A 22,421-nucleotide genomic window follows, 5' to 3' on the forward strand; every position below is an offset into this window, starting at 1 on the left:
TAAAAATTGCCAGATCTAAAATGGAGTTCAGTTTCATGTTGAATTAAATTGTTTGCTGAGAGTAGACAATCTAGAAGTTATTGAAGGATGCTCATCACTAGAAATTAGTATATCTGAAATTTCCAGTCCTCTGCTTTTGATTTCATTAGCTAAACTTGAATGAGAGAGTGCCTTTGTAGGATGGAAGGTAAACATTAAAAACCATATTGTCAGCTAAATTTAAATTGTTTAGTTCTCCATTTTAAAATCCATCTTAAAATGTTCAAGATTCCCTCCCCCTACCCCCTCCAGTGATTTTGTCCTTTTTACCAAATGAAAAAAAACACCGCTTTCCCCCTTTAAACTGGTATTTCTAATTGAACTGAAGTTAACATAACTTTGCATTTGCTTGTATGCAGTGTTGTTGTAGCCATGTCAGCCCCAGGATATCAGAGACAGAAAGTGGGTGAGGTAATATCTTCCATTGGTCCAACTTCTGTTAGTGAGAGAGAGAAACTTTCGAGCTTACAGAGAGCTCTTCTTCGGCCTTGGCTACACTCGCGAGTGTAGTCGCGCCACCAGTGCTGCGAGAGCTGTCTCGCAGCGCTGCAAGTACTCCACCTCTCCGAGGGGAATAGCTTGCAGCGCTGCAAGAGAGTGTGCAGCAATGCAGGCGCTGATTACACTGGCGCTTTACAGCGTTGCGCTCAGGGGGGTGTTTTTTCACACCCCTGAGCGCAGCAAGTGCAGCGCTGTGAATTGCCAGTGTAACCAAGGCCTTCAGGTCTGGGAAATTTACTCAGAGTGTCACAGCTAAACACAAGACGGAACAGATTGTTTAGCATAAGTAGTTAACATACATTTCAAAAGGACCATTCAAGGTGAAGTGGCCTGTTAACACCCCCTCCAGTCACAGGGAGGAAAGGAAAGGGAGGAAAGCAGTTGGCAGGGGGTTGTTAGTGGGCTATAAATTGTTGTAATAAGCCATAAATCCAGTGTCTTTTGAAGGTTTGTGCAGATTTCCTTTGAGGATAAGGACTGATAGATCAGATATACAGAGACTGCTTTGTGAAAAGTGTTCACCCACAGGTGATGTGGTATTTTTGTCTTTTACCATTTTATTCAGTCATCTGTCCAGAGGATGAAAATATCATTGATTGTATCACAGGTATGTCATTTGTCTATCATTAAACCAATGATATACCTGAGATACAATCAATAATATTTTCATCCTCTGGACAGACAATGAAAACTCCCTCAGATTTCTACCACAACTTCAACAATCACAACCTGTCCATTAAACTCTCTCTGAAATGCTCCTATACCAGCATCAACTTCCTGGACACCACAATCAGCTTCAACAGTGGAACCCTCACAAGTATATACAAGAAACCCACGGGTCACCACATCTACCTTCACAGATCCAGTAAACACCCCACACCCTCCAAGAAATTGGTTATCTACAGCCAGGCATGCAGATACCACAGAACATGCTCCAAAGACAAAGTCTGGGATATATACCTTAACACACTCAAAATCACCTTCACAGAACAATGACATTCCACAGGAGAAGTAGATTGAATCATGGCACAGGTCACCCAAATACCCCAAGAGAACATGCTTCAATACAGAAATAAAACCATCTCTCTGACCACACATCCCTAGTTGTCACCTGCCACCCCCGAATGGAACCCATACAGGGTATCAAACAACTACAACCCATACTTAATGGGGACTCCAGGCTGGAAGAAATCTTTTCTGAACCCTCTCTTCTGGCCTTCAAGCAAACAAGCCCCCAACCTCTCCCTCTTCTGATCATCAGAAGCAAACTGCTCACAGACCAGGACACACCAACTCAAAGCAGCACCAGACCCTGCAGAACAACTGATGCAAAACCTACAGACATATCTTCACTGCTACAATAATCAACACCCCCCCCACAACACACCTTTCAAGATCTTTGGGTCCTACACATGATTTTCACAACATGTGGTATACCTCATCCAGGGCACTAAATGCCCCAACAACAATAACTATGTGGGTGAAACCAGACAATTACTAAGCTCTCGAATGAACTCACACAGGAAAATGATAAAAGACAAAAACACCACATCACCTGTTGGTGAACTCTTTTCACAAAACAATCACTCCGTATCTGACCTCTCAGTCCTCATCCTCAAAGGTAACCTGCATAACACTTTAAAAGACAAGCCTAGGTGCTTAAATTCATAACTTTGCTAGACACTAAAAATCAAGGACTGAATAGAGACACTGGATTTATGGCTTATTACAACAGTCTATAATCCACTAATAACCCACTAATAACAGTGATCAATGGCTCCATGTCTAGTTGGCAGCCGGTATCAAGCGGAGTGTCCCAAGTGTCGGTCCTGGGGCCGGTTTTGTTCAATATCTTCACTAATGATCTGGAGGATGGCATCCACCCTCGGCAAGTTTGCAGATGGCACTAAACTGGGAGGAATGATAGATACGCTGGAGGGTAGGGATAGAATATAGAGGGACTTAGACAAATTAGAGGATTGGGTCAAAAGAAATCTGATGAAGTTCAAAAAAGACAAGTGCAGAGTCCTGCACTTTAGGACGGAAGAATCCCATGCACTGCTACAGACTAGGGACCGAATGGCTAGGCAGCAGTTACAGTGGACGAAAAGCTGGATATGAGTCGACAGTGTGCCCTTGTTGCCAAGAAAGATAACGGCATTTTGGGCTGTATAATTAGGAACATTGCCAGCAGATCGAGGGACGTGATCATTCCCCTTTATTCAACATTGGTGGGGCCTCATCTGGAGTACTGTGTCCAGTTTTGGGCTCCACAATACAAAAAGGATGTGGAAAAATTGGAAAGAGTCCAGCAGAGGGCAACAAAAATTATTAGGGGGCTGGAGCACATGACTTATGTATGAGGAGAGGCTGAGGGTACTGGGATTGTTTAGTCTGCAGAAGAGAAGAATGAAGGGGGATTTGATAGCTGCTTTCAACTACCTGAAATGGGGTTCCAAAGAGGATGGATCTAGACTGTTCTCAGTGGTAGCAGATGACAGAACAAGGAGTAATGGTCTCAAGTTGCAGTGGGGGAGGTTTAGGTTGGATATTAAGAAAAACTTTCACTAGGAGGGTGGTGAAGCACTGGAATGGGTTACCTAGGGAGGTGGTAGAATCTCCTTCCTTAGAGGTTTTTAAGGTCAGGCTTGACAAAGCCCTGGCTGGGACGATTTAGTTGGGGATTGGTCCTGCTTTGAGCAGGGGGTTGGACTAGATGACCTCCTGAGGTCCCTTCCAACCCTTATATTCTATGAATCCCTCCACATCTGCTTTCCCCCACTCCCTTTCTTTCCTCCCAATGACTGGAGGGGTATTAATGGGCCTCTTCAAGGTCTCTTGAAATACGTGTTAACTACTTATGCTAAACAATCTGTTCCATCTTGTATTTAGCTGCGACACTCTGGTCTGGTCTACACTACAGACTTACATCGGCATAACTACATCAACCAGGGGTGTGAAAAATCCACCTCCCTGACTGGCATAGTTACACTGACCTAACCCCCGGTGCAGACAGCATTATGTCGGTAGGGGAGCTTCTCCCATCAACATAGCTACCGCCTCTCAGGGAGGTAGATTAACTACGCTGACGGGAGAGCTCTTTGCAGTTGGCACACAGCATCTTCATTAAAGGGCTACAGCAGTGCAGCTGCGCCGATGCAACCTTTTAAATGTAAACCTGCCCTCTAAGTAAGTTTCCCAGACCTGAAGAAGAGCTGTGTGTAAGCTTGACAGCTTGTCTCGCTTGCCATCAGAAGTTGGTCCAATAAAAGATATTTTCTCACCCACCTTGTCTCTTTGCATTTGGTTGTCATTTCGTAGGACCTCTATATATCTATGTTAGTTGGGCATGATTGCAGCTTCAAGTCACTTGTATTGACATTCCTTAAATTTTAACTCTGGAACATCAAAGACTGAGTTTTCTGTGGCAAATCTTTGGCTGTGTAATTTGCATCTCTGGTCATCCACTAGAGGCAGAGTTTGCTTTGCATAGCACCATGAATGTTGACACTTTTGTTTTGGTCAAGCATCTAATTGTGGAGCACTGGTAAAGAGCGTTTTCTTATTATAAGTTATGGCAGTCCAGAGAAGGTGGTATTTCAGCTGTTAGCTTTGGGCAATTTAATATGTTGCTTCTAATATAAGTTACTGATCCAGTGGGATCAGAACACTAAGAACATAATTTAATAAAAACAACTTTTAATTCTATGCCTACCAGTTTAAGATATTATAAACTGTTCCATTAGTCCCTAAAAGGCCATTTATATAAAGCAGGGGTGGGCAAACCACGGCCCGCGGGACCGTCCGGCCCGGCCCCCGAGATCCTGGCCCGGGAGGCTCACCCCCAGCTCCTTCCCTGCAGCCTCAGCTCGCTCACTCAGCCCTGGCACAATGCTCTGGGCGGCAGGGCTGTGAGCTCCTGGGGCAGTGCCGTGCAGCTGAAGAGCCCAGCCTGACCCGGTGCTCTGTGCTGAGTGGTGGTGGCAGTGTGGCCCAGCTCCAGCCGGGCGGCACGGCTGTAGCGCCACCAGCCACCGGTGCTCCAGGCAGCGCTGTAAGGGAGTAGAGGGGGTTGGATAGAGGGCAGGGGAGTTCGGGGTGGTGGTCAGGGGGCGGGGCGTTGGATGGTGGTTCGGGGGGGAAACTGGGGGTTGAATCGGGGCCGGGGTCCCGGGGGGCAGTCAGGAAGGGGGGGGTTGGATGGGGCGGCAGGGGGTCCGCGGGCAGTCAGGAATGAGAGAAGGGGTTGGATGCGGGGTGTGTGGGTTCGGGGGCAGTCAGGGGACATGGAGCGGGTATGTGTGGATGGGGCAGGGGTCTCAGAGGGGCCGTCAGGGAACAGGGTGGGTTGGATGGGGCAGGAGTCCCCGGGGGGCAGATAGGAGGTGGGGGCCAGGCCACGACCCCCTCCCCTAACTGGCCCTCCATACAATTTATGAAACCCGATGCGGCCCTCAGGCCAAAAAGTTTGCCCGCCCCCGATATAAAGTCATTAACATCAGTCCCAACTCACATCGCAAAAACTATTTTTAGAAGGGATTGCATATTTACCATGATTTCGCATCTACATTCACCATATATTAAAAACAAAAACAAAACAAAACCCTTAGATATCTGACATAATTCATCTCAAGGCTCTGTCAACATGCAGAGAAATTCAGAGTATAGCTGCAAAGGACAATACTGAAATATATGTGTGTGTTCACATTTTTAATTTCCAAGCTTCAGAAATCAGGCAAAAGTGGTCATGGCAGATCAGTGTCCGATTATATGACGAACCTTTTTAAATAGACATGCCTAATATCCTGAGATTCAAAACTAAGGTCAGACTCACCTAGTGTTCAGACACACTCCTTCCACCCTCCTACCCTTTCCTCTCTATGCACATAATTGAAGTCTCTCCAATTTCAGCTGTGCTACTACTGTTACTCACACATACCTACTAGCAGGGCCTAGAGCAGCGGTTCTCAAACTCTGGGTCAGGACCCCAAAGTGGGTCTCGACCCCATTTTAATGGGGTCGCCAGGGCTGGCATAAGACTTACTGGGGCAGGGGCCGAAGCCCAAGCCCCACTGCCCGGGACTGAAGCTGAAGCCCAATGGTTTCAGCCGTGGGTGGCACAACTCATATTACAGGCCCCCTGCCTGGGGCTGAAGCCCTTGGATTTTGGCTTTGGTCCCCCCACCTGCGGTGGACGGGCTCAGGCTTTGGCATTGGCTCCCCCCTTTCCCCCCCCCCACCACCAGGGGTATCGGGGCTGAGGCTTCGGTCCCCCATCCTGAGGTTGTGTAGTAATGTTTGTTGTCAGAAGGAGGTCCCGATGCAATGAAGTTTGAAGTTTGGCTTAGAGAAAAGTGTGAAGACCCCTAGAGGGCTATCGTGAGACAGACAATGCCCATCAACTGGCAATTAAGCCAGTAAATACACATCATAAATGAGAAAACTCTCCCCTCTACTCTCTCTCTGCTCTAGCAAGCTTAAGGTTACTTGTCACAATAGTTAGATAGAAGAACAGGAGTACTTGTGGCACCTTAGAGACTAACAAATTTATTAGAGCATAAGCTTTCGTGGACTACAGCCCACTTCTTCGGATACTTACAAGGGGAGTATGCTCACACTTCTTATCAAACTGTCTGTACTGGGCTATCTTGATTATCACTTCAAAAGTTTTTTTTCTCTTAATTGGCCTCTCAGAGTTGGTAAGACAACTCCCACCTGTTTATGCTCTCTGTATGTGTGTATATATATCTCCTCAATATATGTTCCATTCTATATGCATCCGAAGAAGTGGGCTGTAGTCCACGAAAGCTTATGCTCTAATAAATTTGTTAGTCTCTAAGGTGCCACAAGTACTCCTGTTCTTCTTTTTGCGGATACAGATTAACACGGCTGCTACTCTGAAATAGTTAGATACAATATTTTCAGACGGAAATTTATTTTTGAGTTGACTGCATTCCTTCGACTCCATATCTAAGACTATGCTTACACTGTACCAATGCAGCTGCGCCGCTGTAAGATCTCTCGTGTAGCCGCTTTAAGCCAACAGGAGAGAGCGCTCTCTTTTCGACATAATTAAACCACCCCAATGAGCAGTGGTAACTATGTCGGCGGGAGAAGCACTCCTGGCAACATAGCAACGTGCACACTACCACTTATGCTGGCGTGACTTATGTCGCCCAGGGGTTTGAAAAAAACACACTCCTGAGCAACATAAGTTTTGCCAACATGAGTGGTAGTTAGACATGGCCCAAGTGGATCTTTGCCCAGACTCTGCTGCCTGATCACTCTGTAAAAGATGAGACACCCCATCAAGAGTTCGGAGACCAGCCTTTTAGGGGCTTTTGCTGCAGCAGGTCACTGTGCTGTGATTCAGCACTGCCAGCTGTTAGTTTTGTTTCGTTTCAAGGTTCAAGTGCACAAATATGATGTGTCTCTCACACATTTTCTTCTCTATAACTTATTTCTAAGGCTATGATTAGGTCACGGAATCCGTGATTTCCATTGACTTCTGTGACATTTTCTGCCCTGGGGCTGGAGCTCCCAGCCAGCCCCGCCTTTGCAGCGCCCAGCCCCCAGTGCTGCCCAGCCATGGCCGGCAGCGGGGACTCCCCACAGGTGCCCAACCGCAGCTGCAGCCAGGGCCAGCTGCCCGGGTGAGGGGACCCCGCAGCAGCCCAGTCCCGGGGCAGGGGGACTTTGGCACTCCCACGCACCGCATCAGTGGGGGATCCGGGAGCCCCAGCAGCAGTGGGTGCTGAACCCACCTATCCCTTTTGTCTGGGATATTTTTAGCGAAGGTCAGGGACAGGTCATGGGCTGCCGTGAATTTTCGTTTATTTCCCGTGACCTGTCCATGACTTTTACTAAAAATATCTGTGACAAAAACTTAGCCTTACTTATTTCCAATTGCAGTACGAGTAAAATCTGTGCTAGGTGTAAGTGTGTTTAATTTTTAATTTGCTGAGTCATGTTTGCCTCGTTAGTCAGCTCATTGCTGCAACCAAAGCAAGGTATCCCCAGTAGCGGGTAACCTGTAATGCAAATAAGAGGACTACTTTAAAGCCCGAATAAACACATAACCCTCCTACATGAAAAAAATGGGCTGAATTATTATTATTATTTTTTAACGTAGATATTCCTCAAGTAATGCCTCCTTATCAAAGATAGAAAGAAGAATGAAAAACTCCATGATGTCCACTAGGGACCTTATCTTGCAGATTTGTCTAGCAAGTGCTTAGATATTACAGCAAAGAGAACTTTAGGAAAAGCCTAAATGGATGGGATACATAGTAGCACTTCCCACATCTTTGTGTTATCAAAATTTTATAATTACATTAGAAACACTTGTACTTACACAACAATCCTTTCTATTAATTAAGAAGTTACTAAATAAATTAAGATTTCTAAGTTCTTCAGAAGTAAAACAGAAACAATACATGGGGGGCCCATCTGGGGCAAGCTGTTCGTGTCTGCAGCTAGTTGATCAAGGAGTGTCTGCAAGTCATTGCCTGTTAACAACATGACTTAGAAAAATAAACGGAACAGTCATAGATCACGGGAAGTAGTGCATATGCATGTGGGGTGGAAAATACATCCAGGAAAGTGGGCTTTTTTTATTATACAAAAATAAAGTCTCTTGTCAGAGTCTGCACTTGAATACTGAGCAATACTTTAAACAGGCTTTAAGTTGGGCACCAAAAATTGCTAGTCACTTTTGAAAACTTAGGCCTGAAAGTGTTGGTAAATATTTACTAAGTACAATTATCAAAATGTTTACCTTAGTAAAAATAGCCAATGGCATGCCATACTGGTCCTCCTCTAACCCTGATATCAGTCCTGGAACAAGAACCACATGTCCTGTTTTAGCCTGAGGTTGCACAGTAATTGGAGGGCTTTCTGACGTTGGGCATTCCTTTAAAAGGATTTCAGTCTGTTCTGATGTCATATTTTCATGTTCTTCTTTCAAGTTGGTATCCTCCAAAATACTAGGATCCAAGGTCTCCCAGTCGCTTTCAGAAGACTCTGGAGAAGTGCGTGAAGGAGGTTTCAAATGTTGTCCAGTGCCATTGGAGGACTGTGATCCATTGCAATTCGTTTCAGAATGGGATAAAGGCACATCTGTTTTCTGAGCCTCCCGCACATGGTTTCCTGATAGCTTCCTGCCTTCCTCGCCCATTCCTGAGTTTGTATTTGAAATGTCAGCAACAGACACAGAAACATAATCATCTAAAGGGGGAGTAACTTCCCGCAGGCCAGTGTCCTCTGATACACTCTTTCTTGGTCTATACTGTGAACTGTCAGTAAGACCATGTTCAATCATACCTGGAGGACAAACATATACACAATATCATCTCACCAAAGATTTTAGTGATTTTTGATAATGGCAAAGTAGGAAATGCTTTTTAGTATATCAAAACAAAAGTGTCATGCATTTTCATTGCCACTTTAAAAATCCAGTCCACTTCTGCCAGAGGCACCGACTTTCTAATGTGCTGGAGGTTGCTCGACCCCCACTCTGCCCCAGGCCCTGACTCTACTTCACTGCTTCCCCTAAGGCCCCACCCCCACCCTGTCTCTTCCCGCCCCTGCTCTGCCTCGTTCCACCCCCTCCCCCGCCACTCCAGCGCCTCCTGCACGCCGCGTAACAGCTGATCGTCGTGGGCGGGAGGAGCTGGGAGGAGGGAGAGAAGCTGATTGGGTGGGGGGAGGCTGCCGGTGGGTGCTCAGCACCCACCATTTTTTCGCATGGGTGCTCCAGCCCAGAGCACCCATGGAGTCAGCGCCTATGACTATGACACAAATGGATCAGCACTGACATTCTGCCTTGGCAAGTGTTATTTAAAGTTTGATAAACATTTGGCAGGAACACAGAACCAATGACTTCTTATTCACTGGCATATCAAAGGTGCCCAATATGCAGCCCGCAGAGATAAAATAGACTTAGTTTCTTATTACTAAGGTAAGGAGCACTCAAAAATACCAAGTGTTATCAGGTTGTGCGCATGTGTGCTTCATAAACATATTACGTAGCTGTGTGTGTGAATTCATTGTGACTATTATACTCTGGCAATATACCAACACAGCCCATGTGTCACATAAGTCCCCCACGCCCAAATATATCACTGTCAATTTCAGTTATGAACAGAAATTACACAAGAAAGAAATAGCCGAAGCCTGCTTTTCCTTACCAGGAAAGAGAGACAAGACAGTCATCAGTGCTCCCACCAGTCTATTTACTGGAGAAATATAAAACAACACCTGTGGGGAGGGGGATGAAGGGGAAATTTAAATGACAGCTTAAGTCAGAGAGAAAAGAAAACAGAAACAAACAAGAGAATCTGAGGACATCTAATGCCTATATCTATCTAGCTAAAAAAATGTTTAAAATCAGTTCATGGAGAATTTCACTTCGATAAAAGTCCCCATAACATTTTTATTCAGATAAATATTTAAAGAGAAGACATAACAAGGCATTTACTATACTTGGATGATTCAATCTTATACTGGTTGGTTATATCACTTTCAGGGGCGGTAAGAATGATAGCTACAATCTTAATGATTGCAGAAGGTCATTTTTGCAATTCAATCAATTTGGTCCTTGCTGGTGCTCACTGCTGAAGAACGGGTGCGATGCCACATTGCCTTTAGCTGACTGGAGAATTGCCCTAGTCAGGCAGTCAGAACAGTTTTAAAAACCCATCCATGTGAAGGAATACCTCTTCTTCCCACACGTGGCCAAAATTTTGTTTGTGGCATGGTAATTATATATTTAAGGTTAGTGCTTTCCATAATTCTAGTGCTTTCCATAATTCCTTTAGTTTGTCTGGGTGCACATTGACTCCCTTGCCCCCTGTAACACGTCAGGAAATAGCGTGATCCTGGCAATAAATATCCAAATGGCCCCCATCTGGAGATGGTGTCTCAACCCAGCAGTAGTTGTGAGTTTGAGACATGCTTCCTCCTACCTGTGGGACAGGCATCAACCCATGGATTAATGGGAGTTGAGCCACAGAACAAAAGGCATCTTTCTGATCAAGAATGGGTGGCATTATTGGGCATACTGGCTTAGTATGTTTAAGGTCTTTGACTGTACAGGTTTTCCCACAACTATTCTGGAACCTTAACAGCTGTTCGGAAGCAGCCAGTACAGGAAAACAGTGTGTTCTCTCTCTCTCTCTCTCTTTTAGCAGATGCCATGGTTCACTTTCTGCTTGTAAGTTCAGAAAGAATTCTCACGTTTATTCAATAGATGTCCAGCTTTTTCAAACTAGACTCATATGTTTGAGTCATTTGAGCATGCCTCCACTCTTCCTGTGAATTTGTGTCTTGTGGTTTGTACAACTTCAGAACGGAATTATAGCTCAGTACTAGATAACTAGAATGTTTAGCTGTAATTATGAAATGCTACCATAATCAGTTTTTAAATCAAATAGGCAAGGCGGTTTCTAAAACATTTCTTGTATCAATATAAAGTGAAGCAATTATTTTTAATTCTAAAGTTTAAAATATTTGTAGCAGACTTTTGAAATATTTGGGAAACTGTTCAACAGACCAGTGTAGATGTGGAAAGTGAAACAAACCCCACCCCATCCTTACACTGAAATTTCTGAAACTAAATGTTTTATATAACACAATAAATCTAGGAGTTTATATATGCAATTTTAAACTGACAGGCTTTTTGGTGTACTCTGAGGCTGTTACTAAGATTACCATGTGGCATTGCTACTGACTTTTTTGGAATTAAACAACACTTCAGCTTTGGTAAATGAAAAAGTACACAATGAGACACTTGGATCTCGATCATGCAATCAGGCCTGGTAGGGCAGATGCCTTTGCCTTTACAGAGCCCAGAGGAAAGCAGTGGGGCTTCACTTGGGCAAAGGAATCTATGCTACTGAATCCAATTGCAGGGTTTGGACCTGAATTGCTTAAAACACCCAAACATCACATATAGCCACTAATTCTCATGTTCTTAAACAGTTAGTTATTTTAAAACTAGAAATATCTATTTAAAAAACTACACTGAAAGAATGTTAAAGTAGCAAGGCTAAGCAATGAAAAAAATAGTACAAAATGCTCCAGTTAAGGTTGCACATCAAATCTTAGTTTTACCCACTTCTATGAAGGCATTTCCAGTCTAATGACGCTATCGTGTTTTCCAAAATATATTTTAAGTAATTTAAGGTTGTAGAAAAAGTATCTAGTTAAAACGGTGGCAAAGCCCAAAAACAGACACTTAAACCAGTTTTATCCATTAAGTTACCAACTGAAGCAAAAATCTATATAAGCAAGGGTTAAACTGGTTTAAGTGTATCTACATTAGAGATTTGAGCTGATTTGACCAGATCAATTTTGTTAATTGATTTAGACAAAATAGCACACTCTTCTAATACAGAAAAGGCTTGAGGATGTAGAAAAATGTATTATATTTGAGTAATTATAAGCTATCACAATGCATATAGGGCAGAGTTAAGGTTGTGCATGCAGTCATAATATATGTATTTCTTGACTTCTGATTTCTTTTGTGCAACCTTGATAAAAACTGCTCATGTCTGATTTGTTGATATTACTTCCTGCCCTTCAATGAACGATTTTTTTTATAGTTGTCCTATAAAAGCAACTTCAAGTCATTTCTATCAAGGAGATGAACTTATAATTTAGCTTGTTCACTGGGGGAGCAAAGTAAGATTTTGACTTTTAACATGAAAATAAACATTGTAGGAAAAAAAGATGCCTGTGAGCTGATGTATTTGTGTATTTGTATTTCAAGTATTTGTGAGCTGATATTCAGCCACTTTACTGAAAGATCTCGACCCAACATTTGAATTTACAAATTGGTACTCTTTTGTTTCTATTTCTTATCTGTGTGTACATGTTCCAGAGTCCTCTTAAATGGCCAAGACAGCACTTCTTTTAGGCAGTAAGACAGCCTGAAGAAAAATATAATTAAGACTTACACTTCTCTGTGGATTTAAACTAGGTCGACTTACTTATTTTAATATTTATTTTTATTTTTATTTACTGTGACTCAAAGTTAACATGACTAGAGAGACATGACCTTGGATACTAAATATATATTTCAGATAAGTATCCATACAATTCACAAAAATCTAAAACTTGAAAAAATCTAAAGCTTGCTTCCTTTGGTATTTTTATTACTATCTATTTTATGTTTAAATGAAGTTCTTTTTTGCTGGACCTTATGTACTAAGAATTTTCACTCTACAATGGTGAGTGCACTATTTAGGTCCTGATATTTCCCATCCATTTCCTTATGCAGTTGACCATTTCTCATTATCATTTGTACCAATTCTCACAGTGGCTTTTCATGATATGTACTTCCATCCCTTAAAAACTTATGAAAATTTCCCTGCCCAAGTTTACCAAATTTTACTTGCCTTTGCTCTAGAGTAACTACTAATTTTTTCCATTATTGACAGTTTGTGAGCAGAATTTATACACCAACACACACAGAGCAGTTAATCAAGGGGATAAAGTTTTCCAGTTTTATTTATATCTGCATGTAAATATACTTGAGCATTGGGTTTTACTTCAGACATATTTAGTGTAGCATTTATCTTTCACTAACATACACTCTATAGAGTCATATAAACAATTACATCTCCATTTCAATCCTCTCCTTCATCCCACAGACCCTACCTTTTTCTCTAGAAGAATCAATTTAAAAAGAATTAAGATCTGCAAAATAAGAAGGGAAAATTAACATGGTGGGTGACTAACAAACAGGAAAAAAGCCCACACATTTACATGTGTGTACATGTGTGTAATATACGTAAATTCGTCTTTCATTAAAGATGTTTCCCTTAGCTATTTCATTGGCCGGGAACGTCAAACCGCGGCCACTGGGAGCTGCAGGGAGCCGTGCCTGCAGATGGTCAATGTCAGCAAAATGTCTCGCAACCCGTAATCAGATTACCCTGATGGGCCACACGCAGCCTGCAGGTTGCCCACCACTGCTCTAAGCATTCCTAATCCCCACAATTTATACAATAGCCCAGTGTTTAGGGCACTTACCCAGGAGGTGAAAGGCCTGATCTTAAATCCCCACTCTGCCTTAGAGGAACAGGGACATAAACCCAGGTCTTCAGTTCCTGAGGGAGTGCTCTAACCACTGCACTATGGTGTATTCTGAGGCAAGTTTCTCTCAATCTCTACTACTGAAGTTGTTCCACTTTGCATAAAACAACAAAATATTCATTCAGCCATAGAGAGAATGAGAATGACTCTATAATCCAGCAGTTGGGGCACCTACCCAAGATGTGGGAGAGTCAGGTTCAAGACCCTGCTCCTATCAGACAGAGTGGGGATTTGAACCTGAGTCTCCCACATCCTACGTAAGTCCTCTAACCACTGAGATAACAGGTTTAAGCGGGGTAGAACCATCTCCTACTCCTTGGTGTATGTGGGTTGTGGGTTTTTTTGTGATATATGCATAAAGGAAGTGAAGAGTACTTGAAACCTGCCTACTGGAGATACTTCTAGTAGGGGAGGGAGAGGGAATCCCTAACAAGGGTAGAGCCAACAGAGCAGGTTGCTACATCTCCCCTCCCCACAACTCCTGGCAAGGAAATATGGGTAGTGTGTGGTGGCAGGAAGGGTGAGTGGCTGGAACATATCTCCAGATGGTATATGGTCCCTCAAACAACAACCCCCAGGTTGCACCAACCTGCATCTGAGGCCAGAAAGTCCCAGGAGGCTGTATCCAGCTCCTTAGCAGCACCCCCTAGGTACAGCAGAGAGTCTGGACCTTAAAATATGAAGAAGTGTATGTGTGCACTTGCTTAGCTGTCAGTTGCTCATCATGCAACCTACATTTTTACCATGTAAAAAAGCATGCTGCTGCTGTACTTTATTAGCCACATGAAGAAAGCGTACCTTGTGTCTAAACTGAAGGACAAGATCTCGGGGAGACAGACCTACAACGTTGAGAACAAATCCATTAGTGAAGCTTTGCAAGGGGTATCAACTCCTTTCTTCCTGTCCCCCATTTTTCTATTGGCCAAATTACATAAGCTAAAGTGACACACGATGATTTCCCATTCTCATGGAAAACATGCTGGTGATTTCATTAAAAGAATTCAAACCATTTTCTCTTCCTTCTAAGAATGAGAGTTGAAAGTAAGATGGAGACTCTGCATTCCAGAAGATGGCTATTTACTTTCATACTGAAGCCAGCTGGCTAAAGCATTTCCCTATGGGAGCATTTGATTAAACAACGACTTTTAGTTCTCTTTCTAGATCACAATTCTTCCTATGGTACGTGGAGCAAAGGATGTAGGGGGAGATAAAGGCATAAAGGGCAGTTAGGTGCTCAACTCCCTTTGGAAGTCAAAAGGAACTGGATTCCTAACTGCCATTTATGCCACTGAAAATTTCCCCCACAATTAAAATTTTCAAAAAAGCATAGTTTTCAGAAGGAGCTGAACAGCTCACTCACTAAATCAGTGTTTCCCAAACTTGGGACGCCGCTTGTGTAGGGAAAGCCCATGGCGGGCCCAGCCAGTTTGTTTACCTGCTGCGTCCGCAGGTCCGGCCAATCGCAGCTCCCACTGGCCGCGGTTCACTGCTCCAGGCCAATGGGAGCTGCGGGAAGCGGCGCGGGCCGAGGGACGTACTGGCCGCCACTTCCAGCAAGCGGCGTCCCAAGTTTGGGAAACACTGCACTAAATGTATATCATATCAAGAGGCATGATTGAAGTATCATGGATTACAAGCTAAAATGAGATCCACATTATGGAAAAACAGATAAAGGGTAGTTACCTGAAAATTATTTAATTCCATAAATGAGAGGGAAAATAATAAAGTCCCATGCAGGCACAAAACCTGTGGTGCTAAATTTTAATGCACATAAACAAACTAGTTCAGAGGGAATGATTTGGCTGATATAACATTATATATTATTGCTTGTAAAAACGTCCCTTACCAAGATAAACTTGTGACCCCTCCAGTGTAGTTCCTCCCAAAGAGCTATTCATATGCTCATAAAGTTCCTGTAAAAGTTAAATAAAAATATTAATGGCATATGAATACCACATCTGATTAGTAACACCTGTTCTAAAGAGCTACCGAAGGGACCAGAATAAATAAAATAATTTGTTTCGAAGAGATGGACAGACAAAAGAACATTTTTACTTATAACTGGGGTGTTACTTTAAGGGTGTCATTGAAGATATTGTTCCTAGATATTTCACTAATCAGAAATCTGTTCCTTTCTCAGATTCATATTAGGATAATATATTATTTCATGTAATTATTTAAAATAGCTGAATAGAAGTATCACCTATGAAAATGCAATACATACAAGAATACATTGATTAAAGAATGTTTAACAGATGTATTGGAGCATAAGCTTTCGTGGGTGAATACCCACTACGAAGTGGGCATTCACCCATGAAAGCTTATGCTCCAATATATTTGTTAGTCTTAAAGGTGCCACAGGACTCTCTGTTGCTTTTCACAGATCCAGACTAACATGGCTACCCCTCTGATAAAGAATGTTTATAACTTAAAATCTATGGTCATACACATGGGGCATTATACTGTATTAGTATATACTGAAAAGTTACCTTAAGAATTGAAATTTGTGAGAAGTCTTTTTCTTCAAAATAAGCATGAGTAATGAGCTGTAGCTTTGCTTGAAGTAATCCATACAAAGGCTTGTGAGACAGAGAAATGGACATGTTATGTCATAAATGAAAGGCAGATGAAAAAAGTACATTTGTTGCTGGTTTCCAGTTCCAGTGTCCTTCCTCCATACCCCCCAACTGTCCTTGTATTCTAATACAGATCGATACCCCACTAGATGGAAGTGTAATTTTTAAAGACAAAAGCCCTCACTGTGAATTTTAATTAGGTAACAATTTTATCTTGTGTTTCATTGGCAGATAGTGCACATCACTCAATATCCTGCCAGTAGTGTTGTGGGGATAGAATAAGCGGGAACTTTCCTGCTTCATCTTGCTCATGCAGTTGAATTCATCTCTCAATAAAGAATTATTTTCTCTGCCTGTAAAGTGTAGTTGCATAGTCTGACTGTAAAAAGCAGCCTGCATTGCAACATAGACCCCCAGACAACTGAGAGGTACACCCAATATATTCTGAAGACACATCATATTTCACATAATATGACCGGCTCTGTTCAATATGGACCGGCTCTGTTCAATATCTTCATCAACGACTTAGATATTGGCATAAAGTACGCTTATTAAGTTTGCGGATGATACCAAACTGGGAGGGATTGCAACTACTTTGGAGGACAGGGTCATAATTCAAAATGATCTGGACAAATTGGAGAAATGGTCTGAGTTAAACAGGATGAAGTTTAACAAAGACAAATGCAAAGTGCTCCACTTAGGAAGGAAAAATCAATTTCACACATACAGAATGGGAAAAGACTGTCTAGGAAGGAGTATGGCAGAAAGGGATCTAGGGGTTATAGTGGACCACAAGCTAAATATGAGTCAACAGTGTGATGCTGTTGCAAAAAAAGCAAACATGATTCTGGGATGCATTAACAGGTGTGTTGTGAGCAAGACACGAGAAGTCATTCTTCCGCTCTACTCTGCTCTGGTTAGGCCTCAGCTGGAGTATTGTGTCCAGTTCTGGGCGCCACATTTTAAAAAAGATGTGGAGAAATTGGAAAGGGTCCAAAGAAGAGCAACAAGAATGATTAAAGGTCTTGAGAACATGACCTATGAAGGAAGGCTGAAAGAACTGGGTTTGTTTAGTTTGGAAAAGAGAAGACTGAGAGGGGACATGATAGCAGTTTTCAGGTATCTAAAAGGGTGTCATAAGGAGGAGGGAGAGAACTTGTTCACCTTAGCCTCTAAGGATAGAACCAGAAACAATGGGTTTAAACTGCAGCAAGGGAGGTCTAGGTTGGACATTAGGAAAAAGTTCCTAACTGTCAGGGTGGTTAAACACTGGAACAAATTGCCTAGGGAGGTTGTGGAATCTCCGTCTCTGGAGATATTTAAGAGTAGGTTAGATAAATGTCTATCAGGGATGGTCTAGACAGTATTTGGTCCTGCCATGCGGGCAGGGGACTGGACTCGATGACCTCTCGAGGTCCCTTCCAGTCCTATAATCTATGAATCTATAACATACTACACTAACCGCTAGAAAAAAGCTTCATTTCACAGTTGTCCATTGCTAGGTTTTTCATTATCTGATAACTTACTAGTAATTTTATAGTGTATCACCATGGATATATCTACACTTCAGTTGGAGGTATGGTTGCAGCAGGGGCTGGCATCCCATGCTATCTTAAATCTAGCTAGCAGTGAAGACACAGTGGCATGGGCTAGCAAGGTAAGTACATACCCAGGGTCCCCAGCATGCTCGTACAGCCTGCACTGAAACCTGTGCTATCATGGTTTCACTATTTTTAGCCATAGTAGCAACACTAAAGCTAGCATGGATACATACACTGAATGGAATATACAATTACTGATAGGCTTCTTGGAACAATTATTAAAAATGCAAATAGATCATATCAAGACTCACAATAAAGTACATGCATTTTTCCATGCAATGTAGTTGTAGTCCTGTCAGTCCCAGGATATTGGAGAGACAGGTAGGTGAGATAATATTTTTTATTGAACTGACTTGTGTTGGTGATAGAGACAAGCCACACAGAGCTCTTCTTCAGGTCTGGAGAAGGAACTCCTAGTGTCACAGCAAAAGCTGGGAGTACCTTTCCCAAACCTGAAGAAGAGCTCTTTGTGGCTCAAAAGCTTGTCTCCCTCACCAACAGAAGTTGGTCCAACAAAAGATATTACCTCACTCACCTTGTCTCTCCAGTTGAAGAATTATAACAACATTTGAGTACCTTGGCCTTCTAACACACCTGTGATTTCAATGCTCATTTTGTTACATTTTAAAGTGTTTCTAACAAAGAACATTTAAAATAATGAAAGTTTCCAAACAAAAATTTGTCAAACCAGTTTTCTGTGTGTATTCTTTAAAAAAAAAGTTTGTCTTTGTTAGTTGCTCTCTTACCAGCTGACTTAGAACACAGACACTTTTCTGTACCGTTTCTCGGGTGACATCTGCGTGCCGCACTTTCAGTGCCTAAGAAAAAAAAGTATTATATGTAAAAATATTGTATGTATTTTAAAAATTATTTTTAAAGCCAGTTACCAGAAAACCACCACTGATCAAAACAAAACCCAGAATGTGCTATTTGAGAATTGGCCTACCCAGTGGTATGCAAATGACATTTTTAATAAGGTATGCAACAACTTTTTAGATGACAGATAAAAAGATTTTTTTCTAATGTACAGACTGTGATTAATAAACCAAATACATTTTTTGCCAAATACTAGTAAGCCAAATATAATGAAACCTGAGACTATACTAATACACGATTACCTAACATTTCTACTGAAATTAAAAATCCGTTCTTCTATCTTTTGTAAGAAACTCCTCAGTGACAAAGTCATAAAAATCTGGTAAGCTGCACAAGTACCTAAGCAGTTCCTTTTCGATGGTCAGTGAAACCAAGCTGGACAGGTGTTTGCTACTCTGGGTGTTGCGTGTAAATGTCTAAATGCGCTTTAAAGTTGAAAAAAGATCTTTCCACTGTGGCTGCAGAGTAGGGAATAATCAGAATTAAGGTAGCCAATTTGTTGACTTTAGAGAAGCAAGTTTGTAAATCAAGCACATGAATAGTTCTATACAAGTCACTTTTCTCTTGCCACTGTTATCATTTGTCCACAGCACACAGCTTGGAATGCAATCTACTAATGTCAAAAATATTTGGATAAGATGCTTCTTCCAGAGATTCAAGAGCATTAACCAGAAAATGTGTCTGGAATTCCTTTAATTGTTTTGGATTCAGCAATTGTACAAATTAAAGTTTCTCTACACTTTCAAATTGTACAATAACTATTCTCTGACATTGTCAATAACCTCAAAGGAGAGACGTTTATACGTTGCTTGGCCTTCACTTGCTCTTTTTTCCCTTCAATGTTCACATACACCTAACTCCGACACCTCTTTCCAAAACTCGTCAAAAATTTGTTGCTTTCGACTAATTTGCTCTAATGTCTCAGAAGACTGCTGAATACAAAACTCAATATCATACATCTTGGTTTGAAGAACATGAAACATCACTTCTGTCACTTCAAACATGTTATTGTAGAGGCAAAGGAGAAACACAAACTGAAAATTATCAACCACAGTCAGCAAACCCATGGCTGAGTGAAAAGACTGAGCATCCCAAGCTACTGGATTCTGCACCACACTTTTGAAGAGTTCAGTCAGAGCTTCTCTGCTCATTTTACAATTTGTACAAGCCTTGAATGAAAATTCCACCTTGTGGTACAAACAGAAGGCTGTCTCTGTTTAACTAGGCTTCCAAGAAGTTCAGTCCTTTGAAGATTGAGAGGGGAAAAAAAAAGCCACAGAGATTCCTTCAACGTTTTTGAAGAAAATCAGTCTGCTACTGTTTGCTGCAAAATTGAGGACAAGATTTAAAACACGGACATAGCAATGAACAAAAAGTGCACAGAGAAACTTTTCATGAACATGTTTCTGAGGCCTACCTATGTTGCCTGCCATTACTGCTGCACTGCCGTATGTCTGAGCTACAAACCTTGTCAACAAATTTAAACTTCTGGCACACAGTTTCAACATGCTGGCAAAGGTCAGCTGCAGTTCGATTGTTACTAATGTCATTAAGAGCAACAAAGTGTTCAATATCACCATTCTTGGTCACATAATGCAGTACAGTCAAAAGCTGGACTCATTGGGACTATCTGACGTTCCATCAAGTAAAATAGCAACAAATGGTGTTTCCTCAATTTCTTTGGCAATGGCATTAAGTTGGATATTACTTACTGCTTTGATGAGGTTATTTTGAATTGTTTGATGTTCCAGAAAATAAAGTAGATGATTCCCAAATGCTGCTTGATTAAAGGATCAAATTCCCTGACTAATTCTAAGGTTTCTACATAATTGCCCCGATTCAGGGAGTCATCCATTTAGTTATCCCTACAAAACACCAGCTCTTGTTCTCTGAGATTAAATAAAACATAAATTAGTCTTTGCAAAGAGCCTGATTCTGACAGTCTTTTTATTGTGTTGTCTCACAGCACTTCTCCATAGCTTATCTAACTGAAGATCAGTGCAAGCTTGTCCAAATGTTCGTAACTGTATACAGCCTGCTAGGTGTTGCTGGCTACTAATGACAACCACAAGCTTTATAATGGTTCTTTAGGTCATTGTATCCTGCCTTATTCCATACATTCTTTTCATTGATGAAAAGTAGACAGGGTCAGTAGTATAGCTTGTTTGTTTTCACACACTCACAGATCCATTCACATTTGTACACAGCTTCACTGAAATACAGGGTATGTCTTCACTACCCGCCGTATCGGCGGGTAGCAATCGATTTATCTGCGATCGATATATCGCGTCTTAACAAGACGCGATATATCGATCCCTGAACGCGCTCAACGTTGACTCCGGAACTCCAGCAGAGCGAGCGGCGGTAGCGCAGTCAACGGGGGAGCTGCGGCCGTCGATACCGCGCCGTGTGGACCCCAGGTAATTTGATTCAAGATACTTCGACTTGAATCGATCTTGGATTGATCCCCCCCCCAGTGTAGACCAGCCCACAGTTTCAGATCACTAATTACAATTTTGGTTTGGGCTTCCATTATTTATAATGTCTGTTTCTGTTATAGTCTCTTGCACTAAATGAATTAGTGAACAAATTTGGCACGAAACTTTCCATCCTGATGAGGAGTTGACATTGCTAGCTCTGTTCAATCACAGACGACTCAATTCTACACTTTCATGCCTGAGCTACTTTTTCCAGTGCACAGCTGGTCAGGAAGTCATCTGCCTACAGTAATGTTGCCTAGGCAATGTGATGTAACTTGGAGCACTGCACGCCTTGCCAGCAAAACAAGACAACAGCCGACATGAACAGATTAATTACATGCAAGGCTTTCACATGCTTGTAGAATAAAACATTTTTTGTGAATTCTGAGGCATGCAATGCATGTGCTGCATACATAGACAGCACACCACTCGGCCTAACTCATTGTTGTCTATGGCCCCCCCATGTTGCTGTCACTGAAACTTCAATTGACTTCAATGGTGCAGTATCAGACCTTAAGGCAATATGCTTTACAACACTACAAATAGTCAGAACAATTGGTCACAGTTGTGTTCTTAACTCACTGTGCAGACAGTAGTTGCAAATAGAATCATAGAAATGTTAAGCTGAAAGGGACCTCAAGAAGCCATCTAGTCCACCTGCACTCCCCCATGCTGAGGCAGGACTACGTATACCTAGACAACCTCTGACAGATGTTTGTCAAACTTGTTCTTAAAATCCTCCAAAGATGGGGATTCCACAGCCTCCTTTGGTAACCCTTATAATTAGAAAGTTTTTTTCTAAAATCTAACCTAAATCTCCCTTGCTGCAGATTAAGCCTATTGCTTCTTGTCCTACCTCTAATGGACAGGGAGACAATTGATCACTGTAACAGCTCTTAACATATTTGATGACGGTTATCAGACCGTCCCCCTCAGTCTTCTTTTCTCAAGACTAAACACACACAGGTTGTTTTAATCTTTATACATGTAAGTTTTTTTTAAATCTTTTTATCATTTTTTGTTGCTCACTTCTGGACTCTCTCCAATTTGTCCACATGTTTCCTAGCACGTGGTGCCCAAAACTGGACACAATACTGCAGCCCTGGCCTCGCCAGTGCAGAGCAGATTGGAACAATTATCTCCTATGTCTTACATATGACACTCCTGATAATACATCCCAGAATGACATTTGCCTTTTTTCACAACTGCATCACAATGTTGTCACATATTCTATTTGTGATCCACTATAA

General features: G+C 42.1%; 1 protein-coding gene across 1 annotated transcript in view; it reads right to left on the reverse strand.

Moving 5' to 3' along the window:
- AVL9 (AVL9 cell migration associated) overlaps positions 1–22,421 on the reverse strand; it is a 74,663-nt gene that overhangs the window by 19,205 nt on the left and 33,037 nt on the right. Inside the window, exons 4-10 of the mRNA XM_054019351.1 lie at positions 18,562–18,633; positions 16,128–16,217; positions 15,485–15,551; positions 14,437–14,477; positions 13,201–13,239; positions 9,729–9,798; positions 8,318–8,862 (exon numbers count right to left, since the gene is read on the reverse strand). Of these exons, the coding sequence (XP_053875326.1) occupies positions 8,318–8,862; positions 9,729–9,798; positions 13,201–13,239; positions 14,437–14,477; positions 15,485–15,551; positions 16,128–16,217; positions 18,562–18,633 (924 nt within the window). The remainder of the gene's footprint in view (positions 1–8,317; positions 8,863–9,728; positions 9,799–13,200; positions 13,240–14,436; positions 14,478–15,484; positions 15,552–16,127; positions 16,218–18,561; positions 18,634–22,421) is intronic.

This window comes from Malaclemys terrapin, chromosome 2 (assembly GCF_027887155.1).
Source record: "Malaclemys terrapin pileata isolate rMalTer1 chromosome 2, rMalTer1.hap1, whole genome shotgun sequence".
In the NCBI taxonomy this organism is placed as follows: Eukaryota; Metazoa; Chordata; order Testudines; family Emydidae; genus Malaclemys; species Malaclemys terrapin.